The 26,381-nt window shown below is 29.7% G+C and overlaps 5 protein-coding genes across 13 annotated transcripts; 3 read left to right on the top strand and 2 right to left on the bottom strand.

Annotated features, from left to right (window-relative positions):
- Window positions 1–249: 249 nt before the first annotated feature.
- LOC145972093 (putative serine hydrolase) lies at window positions 250–4,748 on the bottom strand. Of its 5 annotated transcripts, none has more exons than XM_083100360.1 (6): window positions 4,609–4,748; window positions 3,434–3,560; window positions 3,308–3,352; window positions 2,841–3,076; window positions 1,121–1,468; window positions 250–989 (listed from the first exon to the last, which is right to left on the bottom strand). In XM_083100360.1, the coding sequence occupies exons 2-6, from the start codon at window positions 3,489–3,491 to the stop codon at window positions 738–740; spliced, it is 939 nt and encodes a 312-aa protein (XP_082956486.1). In that variant the 5' UTR covers window positions 3,492–3,560; window positions 4,609–4,748; the 3' UTR covers window positions 250–737. The 5 variants fall into 5 exon arrangements, with proteins under 5 accessions (XP_082956486.1, XP_082956485.1, XP_082956487.1 ...); XM_083100359.1 differs by lacking the exon at window positions 4,609–4,748 and adding an exon at window positions 3,887–4,210; XM_083100361.1 differs by lacking the exon at window positions 4,609–4,748 and adding an exon at window positions 4,038–4,210.
- LOC145972092 (AH receptor-interacting protein-like) lies at window positions 4,269–9,573 on the top strand. 4 transcript variants are annotated; one of them, XM_083100356.1, is made up of 7 exons: window positions 4,269–4,422; window positions 7,417–7,512; window positions 7,607–7,786; window positions 7,867–8,035; window positions 8,137–8,323; window positions 8,459–8,601; window positions 8,680–9,573. In XM_083100356.1, exons 2-7 carry the CDS (start codon window positions 7,435–7,437, stop codon window positions 8,880–8,882), a joined length of 960 nt encoding a protein of 319 aa, XP_082956482.1. In that variant the 5' UTR covers window positions 4,269–4,422; window positions 7,417–7,434; the 3' UTR covers window positions 8,883–9,573. The 4 variants fall into 4 exon arrangements, with proteins under 4 accessions (XP_082956482.1, XP_082956481.1, XP_082956480.1 ...); XM_083100355.1 differs by having other exon boundaries at window positions 4,271–4,462; XM_083100354.1 differs by lacking the exon at window positions 4,269–4,422 and adding an exon at window positions 4,845–6,715.
- A 24-nt stretch (window positions 9,574–9,597) lies between these two features.
- On the top strand, window positions 9,598–12,466 carry Pelo (pelota mRNA surveillance and ribosome rescue factor). Its single transcript, XM_083100353.1, has 10 exons — window positions 9,598–9,746; window positions 10,043–10,106; window positions 10,187–10,279; window positions 10,373–10,523; window positions 10,934–11,047; window positions 11,125–11,265; window positions 11,345–11,567; window positions 11,647–11,839; window positions 11,952–12,058; window positions 12,257–12,466. The coding sequence occupies exons 2-10, from the start codon at window positions 10,066–10,068 to the stop codon at window positions 12,352–12,354; spliced, it is 1,161 nt and encodes a 386-aa protein (XP_082956479.1). The 5' UTR covers window positions 9,598–9,746; window positions 10,043–10,065; the 3' UTR covers window positions 12,355–12,466.
- An 834-nt stretch (window positions 12,467–13,300) lies between these two features.
- Window positions 13,301–16,467, top strand: LOC145972085 (pescadillo homolog). Its single transcript, XM_083100346.1, has 9 exons — window positions 13,301–13,439; window positions 13,604–13,837; window positions 13,912–14,419; window positions 14,523–14,662; window positions 14,751–15,010; window positions 15,130–15,317; window positions 15,394–15,602; window positions 15,709–15,933; window positions 16,026–16,467. Exons 1-9 carry the CDS (start codon window positions 13,416–13,418, stop codon window positions 16,293–16,295), a joined length of 2,058 nt encoding a protein of 685 aa, XP_082956472.1. The 5' UTR covers window positions 13,301–13,415; the 3' UTR covers window positions 16,296–16,467.
- A 150-nt stretch (window positions 16,468–16,617) lies between these two features.
- LOC145972094 (uncharacterized) lies at window positions 16,618–26,304 on the bottom strand. 2 transcript variants are annotated; one of them, XM_083100364.1, is made up of 4 exons: window positions 26,202–26,304; window positions 19,164–19,337; window positions 17,229–17,409; window positions 16,618–17,150 (listed from the first exon to the last, which is right to left on the bottom strand). In XM_083100364.1, exons 2-4 carry the CDS (start codon window positions 19,218–19,220, stop codon window positions 17,002–17,004), a joined length of 387 nt encoding a protein of 128 aa, XP_082956490.1. In that variant the 5' UTR covers window positions 19,221–19,337; window positions 26,202–26,304; the 3' UTR covers window positions 16,618–17,001. The 2 variants fall into 2 exon arrangements, 1 of the variants encoding a protein (XP_082956490.1); XR_014439052.1 differs by lacking the exons at window positions 19,164–19,337; window positions 26,202–26,304 and adding an exon at window positions 17,647–17,823.
- Window positions 26,305–26,381: the final 77 nt, after the last annotated feature.

Here is a 26,381-nt window from a genome sequence, read left to right as displayed (position 1 = left end):
GATATATTTTATTAATATATTAATACAAAATTTTTTTCTTCCACTTTTCTATTTAATATAATTTAAATAATAATGTACACATATATTATATTAACAAGGAATAAACGAAAAATGATATGAACATATATATATGTATGTATGCATGCATGTGTAAAAATATAAGAATAATTATGATCAAATCCATTAGCATAAGTGCTTTTATTATGCTATATTGGTCAATTTTTAATAAAATTAATTACATAAATTAAATAATATTCACATATTTATTTATTAATCACAATTTAAAAGCGACATTAATTAACATGAATAAAGATTCCTGCCTTAAAGAATTAATTTGAGACAAATAAAATAAGCATACTTCGAGGCTTTTGTCTTCATTTACATATAAATCTTTCTATTCCTTATCACAGCACTAATTGTTGTTCCAATACACTTTGTTTCTACGCTTTTCACATAGTAAAGCAACATATAATGGAGTTTTCAATTATTTTATAAACTTGCTACTCATCAATATTGTTCCGTAGACATTATAAAGTCATTTCTAATTCAATAATTCACATATGTATATTATTTATATATGCAGATATGTAAATAAATATATGTGCATTAAACAGAAATATAAATTTGTATCATTTCAGTCAGCATTTTAGATTTGAAAGAATTTGATAATGATTATTCTGTCTGAAACTATTTAATCTTAAGTAACAATATCCATTAATAACTAAATAATATTATTATTAATTTTGTAGAAAATTTATGATAATAGGCGCAATCTTTTCAGGTTCATTCAAATGCACGTGATGAGTACCTTTCACTTCGTGATACTCAAATTTTCTAGCTCCCAATTTTATGTTATCTAATATTTTTTGATAATTTTCGGGTTGCTCAAACTTCATTCCAGGAACAGCACGAATGTTGAGGTATGCGCATTTTATGCGGGATGCATATTGAAGTACTAAATCTAGTGTGAACATGCCCAAAATGGAAACCTAGAAGAGTAATATAAATAGTCTTAAGTGTATGATATCTTACACACACATGTATATACATATATTATCATTTTTATAATCACATCTTAATATATTCGTTAACATACTATATAATGAATAAATGCCTTTACCTTTAGTCGTGGGTCACGAGAAAAGTAATATTTGCCCTTTGTGTATGATGGTTGCATGCCACGTTTCATTAATATTTCTGCTCCTTCTCTTGTTATACCACCCTCATATGCCTTTTCCACTATGTCAATCATATCGTTGTAGTCATAACATGGTACATTCTCCAATGTTAATGCTTCATATTTCAGAAATTTGTCAATATAGTCTCCAGTTATTGTAACTGTTTTTGTAATATCCCTTACGCTTGGACTAGCAATATCCAAGCTTATGAGACTGTCGACTTCATCTGGATATGATGCTGCGTATAGGAATGATATAGCACCACCCAATGAATGGCCAAGCAGTTTTACCTATTTTAATACAATTAAATCACACACAATAAGCTTATACATTAATTTACACAGCATATATATATATATATATATATATAAAATATATTTTTTAAAACATTAAGAAACACATAATAAAATATTCACATTAATATAACTCTTATAAAACATTGATTATCATGCGCTTGAATGCAACATAACATAAATGCATAACATAAGTGCAAGGGTGACTGTTAGGTGTGTGATGTTGCGAGAAAATGTAAATGTGATATTATTGCATAGATTTTTTTAGTGTCAGATTATTTAATTCATCAATAATAAATTGATTAATTATGCAAAAATGTGGGTAAAATTTATTCATTTGCTAACCTTATCCCACTTGAAATGTTTAATGACTTTACGAAGAAATATGATACCATCGTAATAGACATAATAGAATTGACTCTTTGGATAATGTGAAGAAAAACCGTGCCCTGGCATATCCAAGCAAAGAACAGAAACATCACTGGGCATCAATGGCATTAATGTGTCAAAAGTGCCTGCATTATCCTGACGACCATGCAGTGCCACTATCGGTTGGAGCTCTTTAGGGCCCCACCATTTGCCTGCAGGTAAGAATCCAGAAAAGTTAATTTTAAATTTGAATTTATCTTCTACTTTATGATATTTTTTTATCAAGACACACATCTCTTTCCCTTACAAATCTGTAGCAATTTATTAAGTAAGAAAAGAAAAGTCATGTAATAGTCATCCAATATTTTTGAAAATACAACAAAATTACAACCAAGTAAAGAGTTTTTTCATACTGGGGACTCAATGTAATATGATGCATAATTATACAACAATTATTCTCTTCTACAGTCTATAATATATTTTAAATAATTAACATATATATATATATATATATATATATATATATATATATATATATATAAAATTTAAAACAATAACTTCTTAACTGTTTAGATATATATTGTGTATAACAGTCAGCCTTTTTAAAATATATTGTTAATAATTATATACATATAATTATATATACATAATTATATATTGTTAATAATGATGTTTAGAGCAATTGGTAATGCAATGTGAATATTAAATAGTAAATTTTTAGTAATGTTGCAGTTCAATGCTAAAGTATTACTCTAAAAATACCAATATCCAAGCTAAAAATATGCATAAATAATCATGTAGCAAAATAAATGATGTAAATATTTTACATGTACTTTAAAACTTAGATGACAATTGCAATTTAAATTGTATGAAATCAAGCATATAAAAGCTATGCTATCATATATTCAATATTATGTTTATATATATGTTTAATTACAAAAATAAATAAATATTAAAATTGAAAAAGATTTAAATCATTGTTTAACACTTGCTGGCTAACCTTGTTCCATTTGTAATATTTAATAATTCTACGCAGTGTGATAACCCCATCCCAAAATACATAGTAGAATTGTCCGTAGGGTAGATGAGAAGAAAAGCCATGACCAGGCAGATCTATACTCAGCATAGCTATGTTTGATGGCAATAATTGTGCCAAGTTGTCAAAACTTCCTGAATTGTCCTGCCAACCATGTATTGCTACTATAGGCTGCTGATCTCTCGGACCCCACCATTTTCCTAAATTTATCAATATGTTGCATTTCATAAATTTGAAATGTAATATGATATAAACTAGGACAGCCCTTGTTATATTTTACAAGATATGTTTTGCATATCTAAATAATCAAATCCAAATATATCGTTTTGTTTCTATCATCTCACATTGCATGATACACAATTGTTGTAAATTCTAAGTTCAATATAATTTGATGTTAAAATAAAAAATTATGAAATAATCTCCTTACTAACCACTGATCTGACCCCATGGCACTGGTATCTGAATCTCCTTGAAGTCTGTAAAAGGAAATTCAATATTATTGCAAAATTGTGTCTAGATATACATGACGCTGTGTAAAATAGCACTTAACAACTAACCTTCTTTTTTATATCCATTCACAGCATTGTCAACAGAATTCTTTTTTGTGGAATCCATTTTAATGTGTACAAATTTTCAAATCAAATTTATGATCGCTTAAAATGCCCGCGGATCACGTCAACCAGTCTGTAAAAAGAAATCGTTTTTATCTCTACCAAAAGATTAGATAACACTGACAGGAGCCAAGAGCAAATTTATTCGGAGAAATGTATTTTAAATACATATAGGCCCGTATTCAGAACGCGCTTATAAAGATGTTAGTACGTTGTTATCCAATAGAAGTATGTTTTACATAAAACAGATACTTCTATTGGATAACAACGCACTAACATCTTTATAAGCGCGTTCTGAATACGGGCCATAATATATATATACACACACATACACACACATACACACATATAATAGATAGAATTTCGCTATCGATTTTTTGAAACTCATATGTTACATACATACGAAGATGTAGAAATACTGAATCTATTCAGGAAAAGTATTCTTTTATCTTCTGTTTACGTTTTCATTAATTAAACGCAGACATTTTATACAGATACAACAGACTGTGTATGCGTGCTCAATAATTTCAGATCACTGTGTATAAACTACCGTTACAAATGCTCGAGTCATTTAAATGACTCATTAACTGATCAATCAAATCACTTTATCCCTTCGAATCAATCAGGCTTTTTGCAAAGTCAACGAAACACATCCTTTATCTTAATCGAGGCGAACTATCAGTTTAGACAGAGATTGTAATCGGAGGTAATATTGTCCTCATTTTATACATAGGTTCTCGTTTTATATATGGTAGGGGTATCCATCTTTCCCCTCTCCTCTCTCGAAATGAATTACATCACTGACGAACAGCTGCTCATCAGCTCGTCGTTCCGAGTTCTAAGTAGGAAGGTAGAGGAAATGATTCAGTGATTCAGATGGATTTGCATAGGGCATGTTTACGGAGAAACAGCAATTGATCACGTGTTAATGTAATGTAAGAAACGCATCAATATATATTACATCCTTTTCATTACGTAAGTGATCGATTTTTCTATGCATATACATGGAACGAAACATTTTCGAACTGATTCAGTTTTTTTACACAAAATATACATAAAAATACAGTAGATATAAAAAATAAATAAAAAATTGATTTGGTGTATTATTTATCTTAATTTACCTTAATCATATAACGTATGCTATCGACTTCTATTCTAGTCCTTCCTTGTCTTTTCCCATTCCTAAAATCTATAGCTGTTGTACTGTCGCGTCTTATCACCTTTTTGCCTTTTTAATACACGTGTCTTTCTGCGGAGGAGAGGGAGAAGAGAAATTTCATTAGAATCGTAAAGCTTTAACTACACATATAATAGTACGATAGTGACGTATTCTATCAGCAGCGATCTTGAAACTAGCAATAAGGAAACTTTTTTATAGCAATAATGCTATAAAAAAGTTTCCTTATTTCATATTTCTTATTTAGTTATACTATGAATAAAACTATATATTTCTTTGATCATTACCAAAAAAAATTTTAATTGAGCCCACTACACGTTGTGTGTGAGTACCATATATGAATTCATACCTGAAATTCATCAATTTCTAACGTAGCAACGCGCCTCACACGAAGATAAGTGCATCACTGCACGTAAAAAATAAATGTCCTTAGATTGCAACAATGTGTGTGTATATATATATAACATAAAACACGTTTGTTAATCATGATTAAATTGACCAATGAGGACACGTATATAATACACAAGTCATATAATATATGAATAATTTTATAATTATATTATCATTTTGAAATCCAAGTTACACACACACAATTTTCAAAAGTTATGTTCCAATTTATTCCTTAGCATTTGTTCGACTAATCAGAAAATTGAAGAAATTTTTTTCAGTTTTGGTCAAGCAAACACACTATACTTTGCAAGAAGTAAATTTCCGAACGCAAGTCTCTAAATTCAGTTTGATTTCTTTTTGAGGACATATAAATGTACATAATATATATTTACATAAATATAAATATACATAACATCCCACCAAAAATATATCTAATACTAGATATTCTATCGAACATCTACATATTTACATAATGTTCGCGTCTATTATGAATAATTAGTAGATATCTCTAATAGCTGTATATATAAAAAATATCTATATCCCCGGACTAGCGGAAATATCTATTGAATGTGTACATATTATCTACATATCCCCATCTGGATATTTTTTCCTTTGAATATTTATGAAATTTCGTATAGCAGACATTCCCTGGCAAAAATGAGACGTTTGTTTGGCGTTTACATGAACGTTTGTGGAAGTTCGTCGAGAGTTTAAAAACGATTAGTAAAGAGTTTGTAGAACAAAAATTGCAACACTGCAGCGTTTAAAAGACGTTTGTACGTTATAGCGTAAACGTAAACGTTTGAAAAGTCTGAGTAAACTCTGTACACGAAGATGTATCAACGTTTACTGAACGTACTCTGAAAAATGTTACCTCAGCATTGCAAAACTTTCATGTAACATTATATAAAGAGTTTGTAGAACAAAAATTGCAACACTGCAGCGTTTGATAAGCATTCAAAACCCAACAGCGTTATGTAAGTGCTCTTACAAAGTTTGAAAAGCATATAAACTCTCAGAAAACCCTCACTCAACGGTTGTTAACGCTTTATAAAGTTTCTTATTTTCGCCAGGGTTTGGATATCCATTTTAGATATCTAAAATTAACGCATAATTTTTTCTTCACTTTTTCTTTAAAAGCTGATTTTCTTTGAAAGCTAAATTTTAACGAAAAATTTAAAGAAAAAGAGAAAAAAAATTATGCGTTAATTTTGTCCAGGAGTATATATTTAGATAATATATATAATATATATATTTAATCCCTTCGGCGGCACATTCAATTTTTTTTTACTATTTATGCCCATCTCAGCAAGAAAGAAAAAGTCTGAAAATTTTTTTTGAATTTGATATACAGAGGTTGGGGTCGCTGAATACGATTCAGAATTTTAAAATTTAAAATGGAGGATTTAATATGGCAGAGCTCATATATTCGAAAAATCCAGAATTTTATTAGACTTTGATTCGCCATTTTAAATTCTTCAATGCGGACGTCGAAATCGTAATCAGCAACCTTGAAAACTCTTCTATGTCAAGTATAAGAAAATTTGCATTATTTATTTGCAAAATAAATGTATGACGCCATATAGCGTCTGGACACGTTTTTTTTCGACGCTATATAGACGTCAATGCCAGTGAAGGGGTTAATCAATGAATATATAAACGTAATTATAATTGTAAATATTTTATTTTTATTTTTGATGACTGATTATTAACAAAAGTGTAGTTAGTCATGTAAAATATTCTCAGATGTAATGGGACAAAAGGAATAGACTGAATCGTGATAAATGAATGAAATCATATATGCAGCCGTCACAATAAGTCACAAGTAGTAAAAAATAGTAAAAGAATAAATTTTATGGGATCTGTTGTAAAATTTGTCGAGAGATAAAAATACTACAGATTTTTTATTTGCTCCTAGTAAAAAAAGATTATAATCTGATCAAATTATATATAATACATATTATATGTATATAAACGAATTAAATGTGTATTAAATAATAATATTTCAATGGTTTATTAATTAAAAAATAGTAGAAGCAAGTTGTTCGGGAAACGAAACAAGCGGAAAGTTTGGCTCGATTTGATGCATTTATGTCCGATATTTTTCTCGTTCATATATCTACAATAATTTGTCAATAATGACGTTCAACATATTTAATATATATACTGACGTATATACGCATACATACGCATTTATGTCTACTACATGCTACATATTGGTGACATAAATATCTTGTAAATCGACAGATATCTTCATTTTATTGTGTCAGCTATTTGTTCTTAATCTCTTCAATGATTCAATAAGTAACAGAATGTGATATAGGATCCACAAAAATATTACATTCATTTCTTGATTGTCTAGATACATACACATGCCAATATGAGTGACAAAGAGTATATAACAAAAACTGTTATTCATGTTGGAACAAAAAATATTAATTTTGTACCAGGAACAAAAGTATGTATTTTTGTCATTATCTAAACATTATTGTACAAATATATTTGTTATTTATAATTCCCATTGTATATTATAATTCCCATTATACTTCTAGGTTATATTTCATTTCAAAACTACAAAATGTGATTTTGACAAAACATTGATAGATGACAGCAGGACAATGGGAAATCCAATGGAACTTGTATTAGGAAAAAAATTTAAATTGGAAGTATGGGAAGCAATTGTACAAAAGATGGCATTGAATGAAGTTGCTTGTTTCAAAATACATAAAAGTGTATGTTTGCAATATATTCATTGTTTAAATATTTATGTTTACTTTCAGAGTATGTATTTTTATGATGAATTCTGCTTTAGCTAGTGACTGCATATCCTTTTGTTTCTAAAACATTAAGAGAAGCTGGTAAACCACAATCAGAAAAGCGTAATCATCATTGTTGTGGTGTTACTCTCCAGAATGAAGGTATTGGTTACGCCGATCTGAATGAACTTATAAAACATCCTCAAGATCTGGAATTTACGATAGGTATAAATATAAAATCTTTTCCTCAAAAATATAAACATATATTTATTTTAATTTAAATGTAGAATATTATATAAAACAATAAAAATTGTTATATTTTATAGAACTTGTCAAAGTGATATTGCCAGATGAATATGAGAAAGAATCGTGGCAAATGACAGAGGATGAAAAGCTTGAAAACATTCCATATTTAAAGGAAAAGGGAAATGCTTTATTCAGAGAAAATAAATATAACAGTGCATCCGAAACATATGCAAAAGCTATTGGAATGTTGGAACAACTCATGTTAGCGTAAGTTTTATTTATAATGAATATAAAAGTTTTTTTAACAAATATATATTTTTTGAAACTTAATTGATTATAAGGTGTAATTAAAAAATAAAAAATGTTATTATTCTTATATACAAATTAATATTGGATTTTCAGTGAAAAACCAAACGACAAAGAGTGGTCGTCTTTGAATCAAATGAAGATACCATTACTTTTGAATTATGCGCAATGTAAACTTTTGAATAAGGAATATTACTCAGTTATTGAACATTGTTCAACAGTTTTAAAAACAGAACCAGGTAATAAATTTATGGAATCTGGAGTTGTATATAAATCATATATATATCTGATAGAAGAAATTTATTTTTAATTTATAGATAATGTGAAAGCGCTTTATCGTAGAGGTAAAGCATATATTGGTGCATGGGATGAAAACAATGCCATTAAAGATTTAAGGAGAGCTGCTGAAATTGATCCTTCTTTACACAATACTGTTGAAAAAGAATTACAAGTATTTGCAGCAACCATTAAAGAAAAAAATAATGCACAAAAAGAAAAATTATCAAAGATGTTTAAATAAAATTAAAATTTAGTTAAATTTATTACACACAGGAATAACACTAACTCTTAAATGTATGTTTCTATTAAATCAATTTAATTCATGTTAATTGGGCTTTTATATATTTCTTATATAAAATGATTAAAGAAGCTGGACTTGCATATAGTTTTCTATCGTTAAATTTAAAATTTTTTAATTTATACATGATATTAAACCTTGTGAGGTGATCTATTATATGGATTGATATAACTTTCTATCCTCCCAAGCAAGTATTTACGATTTAGAAATTGTGTATTAATGTATACGAATGTTAAAATACTAATAATATTAATCTATATGTCATTTAAATGGACTTGAAAAATGTTATATAATTTGATATCAATAGGCGATTTTTGGCGATAGTTTGGTACATGTACCAAGGTTGTTTTTGGTAGAGGCAGAACTTATTCTGGTACATAACATCTTGTACTCTGCTTCATTTTTGGTATAGCGTGGTATCGACCAGCTAGATACCAAAACGACTAGCCACGCCTCTACCACAAACTACCAAACGCGCGAAAATGTTCTGGTAGAATCTGGTATATTTTGGTTGATATACCACAGTGACGCCAAAAATCGCCTAATATACTATAAGCCAATAATATATATTTGTATTATTCATTCTTTGTAAAATATATTTAAATGTTTAAATAAAAAGCGCCACCTAAAGATAGTTCCGAAATTATTTCGAGGTTAACCAATCACGTTGCGAATGAAATCGCCGATCAAAGAGAGCGACAGGTATCATGTTTGACATATGGCATTATTTACTGTGTAACATTTTAAATAAGAAAAAACATGAATTGGATAATGTTCCTACGAATATAATAGTGCAATAAATATAAGGTAAATATAAAACACTTTATTGGCTCTTGATATATATTTTTAAATAAACCATTATATATTTAACCTATATAAGCCTTTATTTTTTTCTATGAAATAATTGTATCGTTTAATTTGGCATAATAGAGATAAAATATATCAGGTATTTTTCAAACATTAGTTTTTTTATATAGAAATATAATTTTTTCTTTTATTAAAAGATAAATGTAATTTGTGAGTTGTATAAGTAATGAGAGATGTAATGAAAATAAGTGTCTTATGCATTTATTTTGAATACACTTGATTTTCGTATATTCCAGATAAGACAAAAACATATTTCAAAATGAAGTTAGTATCGAAGAATATAGATAAAGATGGGAAAGGGTAAATATACTTTTTATGCAATACATATAATGTATTATTAATGTGTATATTATAAAATGCTAGAATTAATGTATTTTTAGGAGCGTAGCTCTTGTTCCTGAAAATACAGAGGATATGTGGCATGCCTATAACATAATTAGTGAAGGAGACTTAGTTAGCTGTTCTACTTTTAGGTATGCTAAACTTTTTATTTTAAGACAATTATATGGTAAATTAGAATTAGATTTTATCAATAGTATTTTATCAATTCTCTGTGTTCAATATAGGAAAGTGCAAATGGAATCAGCAACTGGCAGTTCTAACAGTTATAGAGTTAGAACCACTCTTACAATAAGTGTAGAAAATATCGACTTTGATACACAAGCATGTGTTCTAAGACTTAAAGGTAGAAATGTGGAAGAAAATAAATATGTTAAGGTAGAATATAACTGATAATATTTAAAATTTGTGAATATTTTATTCTTAATGTTATCATTAAAGTATATGAGTTTGTGTGTTTTCAGTGAATCTTTCTATATTGATAATTGATATATTGAGATTATATGTATACATACACAATTTCTTGTATGCTTGATTTAAAAACTTATTAATTTTAGTATATACATTATTAAGGAAACTAACTTATTTAAATTATTATGTATCATTTGAGAAATAGGATGATTCACACATGACAAAATCTTACTGATTTTAATCGTCTATAATGTATACATTATGTATACATTATCTATATACTTGGTATAATATGAATTACTGTTTCTAAGTAGGAATAAATTACTAAATTGTTAAAAAACTGAATATGTAATCATCTGATTCTTTATTTTGTATAGATGGGAGCATATCATACATTAGATGTTGAACAAAATCGAAAGTTTACTATCACTAAAGTCAAATGGGATTCTATTTCTTTGGATAGAGTTGATACTGCGTGCGATCCTGCTCAGGTTAATAATTTAAAAAAAGAGAAAGAAATAACGAAATTGTATAATTTGCTATAACTATTCTTTTTATTTTATATTAGAATGCTGATGTAGCTGCTGCAATTATGCAAGAAGGTATAGCACATATTTGTCTGATAACATCTAACATGACAATAGTTCGTGCAAAAATTGATCAAGTTATACCAAGAAAAAGGAAAGGAAATGTTTCGCAACATGAAAAGGTTTGAAAGAAATATTATGCCAGTATTATAAATTATACATCAGAAGCATGAATAGAATTTTAACTTGATGTATATTTAGGGCTTGGCACGATTTTATGAGAGTATTATGCAAGGCATATTAAGACACATCAATTTTGATCTAGTGAAATGTGTTATCCTTGCCAGCCCTGGTTTTGTGAAAGATCAGTTTATGGACTACATGATACAACAAGCTGTTAAATCTGATAATAAAATTATTTTAGAGAATAAAAGTAAATTCTTGCTAGTTCACGCTAGTTCAGGTTTTAAACATTCATTAAAAGGTAGTATATATGTATCCATGTAAAACTTGAGCAAACATAGTATTTGTATAAAATTTTGTTATTATTACTTCATTCACAGAAGTTTTGGCTGATTCTGCTGTAATCTCTCGAATTTCTGATACCAAAGCAGCAGGAGAAGTAAGGGCTCTAGAAACATTTTATACCACTCTACAAATGGATCCTGCCAGAGCATTTTATGGCAAGAAACATGTTGAGAAAGCTAATACCGCTCAAGCGGTAGAAACTCTACTTATATCAGATAAATTGTTCAGGTAATTGCTTCATTTTTTGTTACTTGTTAGTGTTTAAATTAAATTAATTCTACTCTTATACACATTTACACAATAATACACATTTTATTATATATCTACTTGTCTTATCCAGGTGTCAAAATATTGCATTAAGAAAAGAGTATGTGGAGCTAGTTGAAAATGTGAAAGATTCTGGTGGTGATGTAAAAATATTTTCAAGTCTGCATGTCTCGGGTGAACGTAAGTTTTATATATATAAATGATATTTATCAAACTTATGAAATATAAAATTTTCAATAAGTTTTTTGTGTATAAGTATAGTGTATAGATAAATTAGTTGCATTTATATATATATATATATATATATATATATATATATATATATATATATATATATCTATTATGTTTTAATATATTAAAGTACGATTTTGTTTGTAGAATTAGATCAATTAACTGGAATAGCAGCTTTATTACGTTTTCCCATGCCGGAATTGGAAGATGAAAGTGATGAGGGTAGCGATTCAGAAGATGATTAAAAGTATAATTAATATACTAATAATTTTTTGTATATATATATATATATATATATGTGCTGTGAGCAATCAAAAATATCATAATAATAAAAAGAAAAAATGGTATTTGTATTTATTTCGCAAATATAAGTCTTATATTTTATATATATATAGTTTAATAAACTATATTGTAGAAAAAAATTTTGTATGATTTTGGCTGCGGTCAAAGTGACGCTGAGGCAGGGATGCCAGTTTTGGCCCGCTGCACGTTACGTACACGGTTCTTTCTTTGTGTACGTAGCGTGCAGCGGGCCAAAACTGGCATCCCTGCGCTGAGGATGCTTTGAAGCGTTTGATTGACCAATCAGGTTAAAGAAATCTTTACTCCTTTTATCCTGATTGGTCAATCAAACGCTTCAAAGCATCTTCAGCGACCCCTTGACCGCAGCCTTTGTGTTAGATAAATTAATTGCATTTAAATGGACATAAAGCGTCTTGAATTTATAAAGGTTTATATTCTGAATCCTCTTTTATTGATAAAAGTGCCTTTAAAAGTGGCTTATAAAGCCGGGTCTACATTGGTCGTAGCATAAGGTTGTAAGGTCGTAGTCGTAAGAAATTGACCAATCACAGTTGATTATTCTCCTGAACTTCAACTGGGATTGGTCAATTTTTTACGACTACGACCTTACAACCTTACGATACGACCAATGTAGACCCGGCTTAAGCCTTCTGATTGGCTGTAAGCCACTTTTAGAGGCACTTTTATCGATAAAAGAGGATTCAGAATATGGACCAAATGTATATGTACGTTAGATTGACTCAATCAGAACAAAGAAATCTTTGTTCCTTTTGACCTGATTGGTCAATTAAACGTTATTTTACTCCATCGATAAGATTTTCGAACGCACTCTACTAATTACTAGGTTCCTGAAAATACATGCACGGCTTCCATCTTCAATCTCTATCTTTTCAGCTTGTTGAGCGTAGTTCGTCACTTTTGCACGTGTTTATTTTATGTGCATTTTATATGTTTATATCCTAATATATAAACTTTTATACTCGGATATAAACCATATATCACAATGGTCGTGATAGGTAAAAAGAAGGTAAATCGATGTTATATTAATATGATATATATCATTATACAGATAAATGAAAAGTTATCAATATAATTATATATTGACTTTTTTATGAAAAATTATTTATCATCATTAGATTAAATTTGATATTTTAAAAAGTAAATATTTAATTTGATCTTTTAAATGTATAGTATCAGAGTGGTGAAGGGGCGCAATTTATAACAAGAAGGGCTGCTCTCAGAAAATTACAATTGACGCTAAATGATTTCCGTAAGTTATGCATACTGAAAGGCATATATCCAAGAGAACCACGCAATCGTAAAAGAGCACAAAAAGGTGAACCTGGGATTAAAACTTTATATCATAAGAAAGATATTCAATTTTTGATGCACGAACCGATCATATGGAAACTAAGAGATTATAAGGTACAACATTTTATTGGAATCAAATGTTTAGATTAAATGTTTTAGTCTCATGCTTTATAAACATATATTTCTAGATATTCAACAGAAAAATTGGACGGGCGAAAGCAATGAAAGATTTTGCTAAAATAAAAAAATATTTGAGTAATCATCCTACATTAAAATTGGATCATATAGTTAAAGAACGTTATCCAACATTTATAGATGCTTTACGTGATTTAGATGACTGTTTAACTCTCTGTTTTTTATTCAGTACGTTTCCATCATTGCCTCATATACCGAGAGATCAGTCATTATTGTGCAGAAGATTAACAATTGAATTCCTTCATGCTGTTGTCTATGCTAAAGCATTGCGTAAAGTGTTTATATCAATTAAAGGATATTATTATCAAGCAGAAATAAAAGGGCAAACAATAACATGGATAATGCCACATCACTTTTGTTTCGAACCTCAGGCAAAAAACGAAGTTGATTTTAAAGTCATGTCTACATTTGTAGAATTTTATATTATAATGCTTGGTTTTGTGAATTATAGATTGTATCATACTTTGAATTTACATTATCCCCCAAAATTAACAAATACTGGTAAGCAAGGTTATTAATATATTAATATTTTTTTAAAATAAATTAATAATCTCTTAATTTTGCTACAGTTTAAAAGTAAAATAATTAACATTTTATTACGCAGGAAATAATGAAAAAATACTCGTCGATGAAGAAGCATATGTGTCAGAAAGAATAAGTGCATTGAATGTATCATTGGTCAGCTTGGATCCTTCAATACCAGCAGTTGAAGATGATGAAATTGAAATAGATCAATTCTCAAGTGTAAATTTAATTTAGTACTAATTTTACATTTTATACATCAGATATATGCATGTAAAACAAAAAAAGCATTATTGATTATATTTTTTAGGAAACAGATGTTACCAAGATAGAAGCTGCTAGGGTAGAAGCTGAGAAAATACAGAAACTGAAAAATTTGTTCAAAGGTATAAAAGTTTTTATTAATAGGGAAGTACCCAGAGAGCCATTAGTATTTATCTTGCGTTGCTTTGGTGGAGAAGTTTCTTGGGATAAATTACTCTTTGTTGGTGCCACTTTTGATGAGAATGATGAGACAATAACTCATCAGATTGTAGATAGACCAAGCATAAATAGACAATATGTATCAAGGTATATTATATTTACATTATACTTTATATTACATTTTATATTATTTATCATATCCGCTTTTTTAATGCATATAGCTTTCTCTTTTTCTCAAATTATTAATAAAATCTTTTTTCTTCTAGATATTACATACAACCACAATGGATTTTTGATAGTGTAAATGCGAGAGAATTATTACCTGTAGAAAAATATTTAATGGGTGCTATACTTCCTCCTCATCTCTCACCATTTACAGATAATCGACATGATCAGACTTATATTCCTCCAGAAGAACGCGCTCTTATGGATCCTAATTATAAACTGGATAATTGTAAGAGTTCACTTTTAAATATATATATGCAAATGCAAAAATTATAATAATATCTAATTTGTATTTGGACTTTCAGTGGAAGCAGATTCAGATGAAGAAGTAAAAAATGATGACAATGAGAATGAACAAGAGGAAATTGAAGTTCAGAATGATCTAAGTTCAGGAAGTGATCAAGAAGATGATGATGATGCTGACGATGATGACGATGACGATGATGATGATAATGAACAGATTGTTGAGGAAAAAGAAAAAAATAAAAAGAAGAGGCAAGCCCAATTGAAAAAGGTTTTGTTATAATTACTTTTTCATAATTTTTTCATAATTTTCTCTTAATATGAGATAATATAAAGAAAAAATAATTCTTATTATAAATAATTTATTAAATTTGCAGGAAAAGAAAATGAAAATACAAGTTGGTGAGATTACAAAAAAAAATCCACGGAAAAAGGCCAAACGAGAAAATGACGACAAGAATGAGAATGAACAAGAGGAAATTGAAGTTCAGAATGATCTAAGTTCAGGAAGTGATGAAGAAGAAGAAGATAATAATGATAATGTACAGATTATTGAGGAAGAAAGAAAATATAAAAAGAAGAAACAAGCTCAATTGGAAAAGGTTTTGTTATAATTATTTTTTCATAATTTCCTCTTAATATGAGATAATATAAAGAAAAAATTCTTGTTATAAATAATTTATTAAATTTGCAGAAGAAGAAAATGAAAGTACAGGCTGGTGAGATTACAAAAGAAAATTCATGGGAAAAGGCCAAACGAGAAAAGCAGGAATATCGTCTTAGAGAGAAGATGATCAAGAAGAAGCACCGTAAATTGTACAGAAGTATGATGAAAGGTCGAGAGGAAAGAGCTAAAAAAATATGGCTCTTGCGAAAGAAGAGACGCATTCACGATGCTGAGGAAAAAGAGAAACGAAAAGAGCAGAGAAAACAATTAAACAAATCTAAAGCTGTTAAAGTATAGAAATAGATTAGACAAAATTAATTATATTCCATTCCCATATGCATAAACAAGAAATCACAATATTGTGTGTATATTATGTTAATTACAATATATATGTTCCATTTGCTCTAAATCGATCTATTACAATTATTCTACATTAAAATTGTGGATAAAATTAAATTTCTTGTTTACACATTTTGTTTCTATGTTTAAACATTGCTTTTACATTTATACATAGTATATCTTTTCCTTTTCCTTCTTATAATACAAATTAGATATATATGATTTTTATATTTATTAAAGAGAGAAAGAGAGAGTTTATTATTTTTTTATATATGATGCAGAGATGATCATGTGTGAAATCAGCATCTGAATCACTATAGATACAGTTATATATAATGGTAGATGTTTTTTATCTAATCTTCCCACTAAAATCCTACGCGTCTGACGATCCTGGTCTTTTCCAGCGAAGGACTTTGAAGGCCAATCTACCCACGCATATTGGCCCACACAGAACTTTCTATATGCATAAGTCTGATCATGACTATGCATAAGTGTAAAAGTTCAAAATTATTGCGAAATCAAATTTTATATAATATTAAAATAATATCTCTATAAGTTAATAACTATATACATATTACAGATATCTATATAGAGATGAAGTATATTTGTACAAAAGTTTATACATTTATTTTTTATTTATTTTTTTCTCTAAAATTTACATGATTTAATTTAAATTCTCGAAATTAAGTTCAACAAAAATGTATATGAGAGTCATAGTTCTTTCTTTTATAATACCGATTTTCGATATATCGTGTAATAGCTTTTCATTATATGTCATATACCTCTGGAAAAATTCCTTCACGTTTCGTTGATCTACGAACCATAGAGGTCGTACATTGATCTTGAGGAATTTCAAAGTGGAGAGTTTTGCTTATAATGAATCATATTTACTTATTAGGTTGTCGATATTGACGTATCTACATTCGTCCCCGTGACTTTCGCTAGGCGAACTAGTATCGAAGGACAGAATCATTTGTGATTGCGGATACATTATGCCGGTGCATCCGGTCGCTTCGTGTACCAGTCGCATATCACCTTGAAGCCTCCGGTGTGTAACATAAGTGGGATGCAACTGAAACATGTTTCTAGAGCTGCATATTTTTGCATTGCAAACTCTCATTTTTATTTATACTTAATAATCGAGAGAGAATGAGAAATTTTTTGATGTATTCGAAAAATCGTTAATGAATTGAAAAATTCAATAAGCATTATTTGAAAATTAATCGATAATTTAAATACAATGCAATTTAATTCCGAAAATGAAAAATTAATGATCTCTCTCTTTTCGACTGATATCTTTAATTTTTACATCATATTTGTTTCATTTTTTATTCATGTTTTGTATATGTTTTGTACATATTTTATATATATGATATCAATGCAGGTACAGGGGATGAATCTGATAAAAAATTCTCGATTTTTTCGCTTAATAACTTTTGTATATTAAATATCTTTTTGAAAAGTCAACTTTTGTCGAGATATTTACAAAATTAGAAATCAGAATGAAAATTTGGAATAGATTCTTTTTTTTTTATAACGAGTGTTCATTGTAAATCATTAATATCAAAACCTTCTTTATTAGAATATATAACATTTTAAAAAATTAATTATTATTAAAAATTGAAAATACTAAAGAAATCTTTTATAGCATGATCTGTATACTTGTCGATTGTACAATTACAATTTAAATGTGAATATCAAAACGCCTTAGATTTCAAATAACTACAAAGCAAAAACTCAATATTTCCTAATAAATGGATCAGTAGAGTGACTCTGCATTATTTTCGCGAGATCATCTGGCTCCAAACATTCACTGATTTCTAATTTAATTAATTAATTAATTTCAATAATGATTAATTTTTCAAGATGCTCTGTTATAAAAATTATCAGGTCATTAAGTACTATCAATGGAATATTATTCAAAAATACTCCTTTCTATCTCTCCTATTTAAAAAAAGGAAATTTTAATTAGTATGGAAACCAATTTTGATAATGATTTCTTAATGACACCTCTTATTTCTAATTGTTCTCGAGACAAATGTAGTAAACTTTTTTTTCGGACTCATCTTGTATATGTGTTAAAAATATTTTTGATGAGTTATATTTAATCTTGCAAAAGTAAAGATCCGATTCACCGTTGCTATGTGCCATTGCAATTTTCGCTGCGCGCGTTCAACAATGTAACTTTGACTTTATGTTCCAAGCACGTCTTCTTCATGCGACTTGTCGCCTGCAAAGCGTTTAATCTTTCTTCCAAAGCAGAATTCCCTTGAGCTCGTTTCTAACATTCCTTGTTAATCTTTATTCAGTAATATGGATGTTACATATTCTGATATATCAGTCCCAGGAAAAAAAATTTATATATTTTTTTCGTGAGTCTTGATGAGCAATATTTTTTATATTTATTCATGATCTTTTTAAATCGTATAAGGAATATTAAGAAATTCCATCTAATCTAATTTCCATCATCCTCGAATTTTACAATCTATTAAATTTTCTGACTAACGTCAGAAAAAAATAAACAATAAAAAAAATGATCAAATATTTCAATTCTAGTCATAATAAATTTTATAATTGTCTACATTCTCGCAAGATAATAAATGTTGACAAAAACTCTAGATGGAAATATCTCGGCGGGACGGGAAAAAAAAGCGCGAGCCGGTCGCATTGATTTCTTCGGTTATTTGCAGTGGTGACTGAACTGATGCTCGTCGTCGCGAATACGATGAGAACTAACACAACAGAACGGGTCCGGAATCGTATTTGTATGATACGTGCGAATACATATGCGTGATGTGTGTGCTGTGTGGTACATTGGGCGCTTACGTCATTCTCGCTATTCCTGTTCCAACCCATCTCCACCGAATATCCTGTGAAAACCATTGTCCTTAGAAACCTGCGAGCGAAATCCTAAGAATATCTAATCGTCCCTCCTGCTCAATTTCGAATGACCTCGACGATGTTCCGATGTCTATTTGGGATCCGCAGATCCTGTTTGTGCTATAACACCGCGAAAATACACATTCATATCATTTTATACGAAATTAAGTATTTTATGGAAATAGAATTTTTACGGAGAGATAAGTGTAATTTACAAGATATATAATTTGTAAGTTACATATGATAAATGATAATAAATGTCTTATACATTTATATTTTAAATATATCTTATTTATATATCTTATTTTTTATATTTTAGATATATAATACGATTAAAATATACGATATTATTCTATTAAACGAAGCATATCAATTTAATTTTTAATGATAACATGAGTCATAGCAAGTTTATTTTAATAAGTTTTTCTAATTTGTGCGTGCACTTTAATTTATCCTAAAATTGAAAAACATTATTTTATTTCGTCATTTTAATGATATTTCATATTTATTTTTCTTAAATATCAAATGTTTTAGAAACCACTTATCTACATATGTTACGAAATTATTTATTTATTTCTTCTAATTTATAATATTTTATAAATCATCTTTAACTTTATTATTATAGAAGTGTGTTGTTATTCCAGACTTGTAGAATAATAAATTATTTATATTTTCTTTCTCTTTTCTTCCTTTTTTTTTTAATAAAAAGTCTTAAATATATTTGATGATACTTTATTCGCAGGATTTATATATTTTCTATGCAAGTATGTTTTTCTTAAAATGCATTTATTAAGACGTCGATGACATTTGTGTAAGATGTGACTTCAAAAATTTTTCGAAAAGAAAATTTATCGCACTCGATTTGGCGTGAAATGCGATGGAGTATGCGTGGGACGCACACGGACATTCGACTGCCCACGTAGCCGACCATAATACATTGGCTTGCGAAATATCAGGGTCTCGAAAATTCCGAAGACACCGATTTCGGAGAAAGTGCCGTCCGTGCAGTTTTCAGGTATCTTATTATAAAGCGTTATGTTAATCCATTTGTCAAAAGTATTTTGTTACAAAGCGTTATAAAGTGTATCTTATTATTAAACTTTGTATTAATCCATTTGTTTTGAGTGAATCAAATTAGAAACTAAACTTTTAATTTTTAAAGGAAATGAATAGTTTGCTACAAGAGAAAATTTATTTCTTTAATCTTTTTTTTAATAAGAAAAATTTAATTAAAGAGAATTTCTCAATAAAAAGTTAAATACTTTAAAAAATTCTTGATTTTTCTCTTTCATCTATATTTTGTAATCACAGTTGCAGTCAATTTTATTTCAAAGAAATTACAGAAAACTGTTATTAAATTTTTTATGAAAAAGTAAAAAACAGTTTTAATATCCTTAAAGTAAAAAAACTGAACAAATTTCAAGATTAAGTCACAAGTTCAATGATAAAAAATCTACTGTATGAAATTAATTCTGTTTTTTTTTTGTAAGATTCTCATTTTTCTTTTTTCCAGAAGATCCGCGTCAGCTGCGAAGCCAGAAGCAATCATAGCAAGGGAATGAAAATTAAGAAGGCAGTAAACGGAGGATGCTAGCCATGAGGATAAGCGAATAATTACGCAAGCGAGGTAATCATGAGATAGAGTCTTTAATGTACATCGCGGCGGATAATGAGTATTGAAAACTGAAAGTGACTTCCGTTCCTGAGCTTCCGTCACGCGGTATAACTTGCAAACTAAAAGATCCGTTGCTGTATATATATCCATCGCACGCCCGTGAATCTTCGGTCGTTGATTCTAGTTGAGAATAACTCGACGCAGTGATGAACGTATACATTTTAGTGCCCTAAGTCTATATAATACATATATACGCTTGGAATAATCTTCATTAAAATTCTGTTTTCTTTTGCTTTCATAATATGCTACTTTTTATGCAACAATATATTATAATTAATGATAAAAAAACATTAGAGAGAGAGAGAGAGAGAGAGAGAGAGAGAGAGGGAGAGAGAGAGAGAGAGAGAGAGAGAGACAGTCGATATTGATGAATAGACGTTAAATGTGTCACTCTTTCGATTATTTCAATACTCGAAATCAACAAGCGAACGCGGAGTCATACTTGGTGATTTCAACGCTCAAAATCAATAAGCGAACGCGGAATTACACACTCAGTGATTTCAACGCCCGATATAAGAATGTTGCCTTGAATGCGTGTATGTTCTCTTGGCATATGTGATGTCATCATTGCCTTTAACTACCGTTTTCCCACAAAAAAGGATGTAATAATTTTCTAGCTACATTAATTAGAATACACATGACAATTATACATATGTATACATGAAAAGAAATCTATTTTTAAAATTTCAGTTTAACAGTTTAATCCTTTTTCTTTTTTTCTTAATTCAGTTTCTTCTTTTCGTTAAATCAAATAGACAATTTTGCTATATAAATCGACTAAGCAATAAAATACTAAATAATATTTGAGATGAGAGATTTTAATCATTTTTTTGTTTCGTTAATTAAATAATTAATAACTTTTCCGCAGATATACTTTTCGTTTGCATAAATCGTTCGTGACAATGATTTAAAGCAAGTGGAAATTGCTCGATGTTATGATCAGAGTAGTTAGCACGTTACGGCATCGACCAATCTAGGAATTCCTGTTTGCACGCTTGACTCGCGGAAAGAAGCGCATTATCAGATGTGCGCGCGCGGGCACATTCGCAATGCGTATGCGGTTCGCATTGTTGTGTAATGCAATGATGAATCAACGGATCGACAGCGATCATTCACTACACCGGGAGACAGACACGTGCCTTCGCAAATTGACCAATTATCACGGTAAAGTCTCTTCGTGTATCCCCTCGATTCGCTCGCATGTCGTTATCAGAATGATACGAATGACACCGGTGAAGATACCACTTAATCGCGATGTTTAGCGTATTCACGGACAATAAAATATATATGTAAGTAATTTCGCATATTTCTTCTCTTTTTCGCATTTACGATTCACGGTGAGCCGTTTACGCACGAATGATTGTAGATAATTATTTACATAATAGAGTATCCCATGGAATGCGTGTGTTTAAGCCCCTCGGGTAGGAACTCGGCGTAATACTATATAAGCAAAGGGGAGTTGGAAATTTACCGCCACGCCAATGAGTTTATGCTTTATCGGGGATGCTTATCCACGCTCATTCGCGTAATCATCTATGCTCCATGATAAATGTGGACAGATAAATTAGAAATTTCGTTTGCTTATATTTTATTGCTGGTCGTCATCGGTATGACGTGTTATTAACGTGCTTAAATAATTGCAGCAGGATGGATCCCTCCCTTATTTCCCAGTATATATGTACATTTATGCTGCGATTTACGAGGATAATAATGTTAACGAAATTTATAAAAAAAATTATCGGAATGACAAAGATGCCAGTTATCTTTTTTATTTCTTGTCACTTCCTAATTAAATGTAAAAACTTATGGTCATACGTTCTACCTCTGCGAGATGTGGTTAGGGACACACTCGACTAATGTAGTGTAAATCTCGTCTCACGTGGACGCGTGCCCTAAACATGATCGACGGGGCGTACAAAACATCGGTGGTCATCGTTTACAAGGTGGTTTCACACCGGGTGCTTAGCCACCGCTTCAGCTTTTGAAATTCGATCGAGCCGCAGGTTCGATCGGTCGAACCTGCTTGCTTGGGCTATCGACGTCCCCCGGACGATCGTTCCCCGGTCTCGATGCGGCGGATGAGATGTGTCGTCGAAGGGAATACGAAATGAACGCGCGAACCGTCGCAAACCCGTTACCTTACATCGTCTTGCAGGAATCGGTTTGCAATAACTCCACGTTCGGAAAAGTGCCTCTCTGCAGGGCCGTAGACTTGCATCTTCGTTGTGTTATTGCCAAATTTTATGCGGCCTTTTAATTTTAAATCGAAAGTGACGTTAAAATTGTAAAAGATGAAACGTAAAATATAATGTAATGTAAAACGTAAAACATAAAATAGCTGCATTTATAATAGGCAATGTGTTACTTTAAATACAAGTGAAGATGTCAGAGTTTAATCGGAAAATTATGAAGTCATGTTGACTACGAGCATTACGATGTTTATTCTACGATATGCATCAATATACAAATGAGAACAATACAAAAATTCCAACTCATTTGCGCGAAGGCGATGACAATTTTATTTGTCATGATTAAAGTTTCAATTATGCATGTGAATATTATGTCTTCTCATTACAAGCATATTAGCTTTAATAGAAAATCAAATATCTTTGAACTGAATATAACTTACTCCAAGAATAGAACAAGGGAGTGAGAGATGATTAAAAACTATTACACAAAAATTTGTTTTAAATTATTTAAATATCTAATAATGAAATTGCTTGTACTATAAAACACGTGATAATTAAGTGGGAATATTAGACTTCTTGATTGAGAGTATAAAAGAGTAATATTATGATGGAATGTTCATATCGAGTGCCGCAAAAGATACCGTAATGGAAGATTAAAAAATTGAAAAATATGATACCCTTTTGATGGCTCTTTGTATTTTTTGCTCGTTATTACTATAAGCTTTAATAATGGATAGAATCATTATTGCGTACGCACAGCATGAAAAAGTGGACCCTTTCATGGACGCAGACAACTTTTTAAGTCTCGGAAATGATGAGTGAGCATAAGAGTAACTACTTCGTGACAATTAGAAACATAAAAAAGCAAGAGAGAGAGAGAGTTGAGAAGTGAGTCAGCAAAGAAATTTTTATAAACCTGATTTTCTGCGTATATATTAAGATACATATTTAATAACAAAATCAATTTAAATAATATGAAATTTTTTTGGCAAAATTCAGTACCTAGAAACAAAGGAAGAAAACAGAATACTAATAACTTCTTTTTTTAAATATATATTTGTACATTCTTGTCTTTGTTCTCTTCTTGGTGTAAAGCAAAGTGCAAGAAGCGCTTGCCCTCATTTAAAAATTAACCCGCTCTTCGGAGCGTTTATTTCAGTCACGGAATCTACATTATACATATAGTACAGTGTAAAATTTAGGAAGTGCTTGTTCATCCTCGTACGATGGTGCGGTCATTAGAGCCGGCGCGAAAATGTTTATTCATAACGTTGATTGTCCGCCAGACTCCTCGGGATTGTACGTAGCTTATTCTCGCACGAATCAGTCAAACCGCCTAGAAAAGCGCGCGCGATAAATTAAACATAATGGCGCAAACTGTATACCTTGCGCGTCCGCAGATTCTTCTCGCGACCCGCGCCTGCGAAACGCCCCAAGGCGTCCCGAGTTCACCGACACCATCGTGCTCGCAGGTTCTACGGGCTACAGTGTCACTAGAATCGCGTAAAATCCGCGCATCTTTGTTAGTCCGTATTTCGAATTTTCGTGAAAATTAAAGAAAAATTAAAAAAAAATTTTAATTTATATTCTTTTAAAAAAGGCAAAGTTATTTTCTCGAAATCTCGTAAGTCACTTTAATTTCATTCATCATATCGATGATTTGTTTCGTAATTTAAAATGTTGATAAATTTTTGCACGTAATATAATTTGAAATTGAAAAATAGTAAAAATCTTTGAAAAAGCATGAATCAAATTCTTTCGGTATATTTCTTTGAGAGTTTGAGCGAATTGAAAACTTCAAAGCGATAGTGCTTTAGATTTAATAAGATATAGATTTCGTTTTCTTGTTCAGAACAAAAATATATAATAAAAATGGTAATATTCGTCTGGATATATATAAGGATTAATTTAATATATAAGGATTCACGATGAATAATAAATATTTTGCTAAGATCTCTCTAAATCCTATGAATTGTTTTCTTCCACACAGATCGACGCAACGATCCGTGATGCAAGGCACAATCTTTTGAGGCATCGAGCAGCGATCCATGAGACCTTGGCATTTCTATAGCTTCCATAAATTTGAGCAAAGATTTGCTTATTGTGATACTTCTATTTGCAACGCGATCTCTTCTTAATCGATTATAATTATATAATATATGATATCTAAGCTTTGCGAATAAATTCCGAAGATTCTTTTTTTTATATAAAATGGCATATGTAAAATAGAAAAAAGTTATTGTTAATTTTTTATAGCCTTAAATATATCCAACTAATTTTTTTTTTGAAAAAAACGCCCAGTCAACAAAATATTATCATTAATAATATATTATATTATTGCATTACATTAATCTCATTTGGTTTAATATTATTTATTGTTTCAAGATGCAATAGAAAATTGAACATAAAAATAATTATAAATTATTTTGCGTAATAATATGTGATAAAGAGAGGAAATTCTCGATGTAAAAAGGTGAATAGAAATTTTATATGATAATGTTCAAGCAAAAGACTGCAATTTTAATTATTTTAAATATAATTATTATATAGTTCAATTAGTATTGTCGAATCTTTCAGGAAGAATGTTACTTTGAAGATAATATCTATCATTCTTTTAGCACGGTCACTAATAGAATTTATAAAATTCATTTCCGACGCGTTTCATTCAGCTATTAATTCGTAGCATATAACTCTTTTGTAATTTACTCGACAGCTTATTCTTACTACTACTCTTACAATCTTTATTGTATACTTATTGTACTTCTATTTTACGCGATACTATCTTCGTTAAATTGTGCATAACATGTGCAAATTAATGTAAAAAACAGAAATTGTATTGCGTGACTTAATATTTAAATAACTAATTAAGTTTTCCTAAGAACCTTGAAGTCATGTTATTTTAATAATATTCTTTAAGAAAATAATCTTGATTCTATTGCAGGTTCTCGTAATATTTGTTTTTAAAGTACCAACAACTAATCACTATTATTTTTAATATTATAAAGTATTATAGTGTATGTAAAATTCTTCAGTTAGTTATCAAAAGAGTTTGATAACCCGTTAACCTTCTAAATATATACGATGCCGGATTTACCTTAGATAACGCTAACTGACCTTTACCTACAGTATCGTCCAACCAGCGAGACATAAGTTGCAACTATCCGTGCTTCACGTATACCTTATACAGGCCTTCATGCAAGTCGAGTCAGGAAGATTGGTTCCAGGCGTTGAGCTCACTGACTTGGAGTACATAGTGACTCTACCGTGAGCTTAGTCCAGCCGTGGGAGTGCGACAGAGCG

The sequence above is a fragment of the Camponotus vicinus genome, unplaced genomic scaffold (genome assembly GCF_025532165.1).
Source record: "Camponotus vicinus isolate PSW18456_S1 unplaced genomic scaffold, iyCamVici1.0 SCAF_5, whole genome shotgun sequence".
Taxonomy (NCBI): domain Eukaryota; kingdom Metazoa; phylum Arthropoda; class Insecta; order Hymenoptera; family Formicidae; genus Camponotus; species Camponotus vicinus.
Note: the sequence above shows the minus strand (reverse complement) of the source record. Positions and strands in the feature narration are given on the sequence as shown.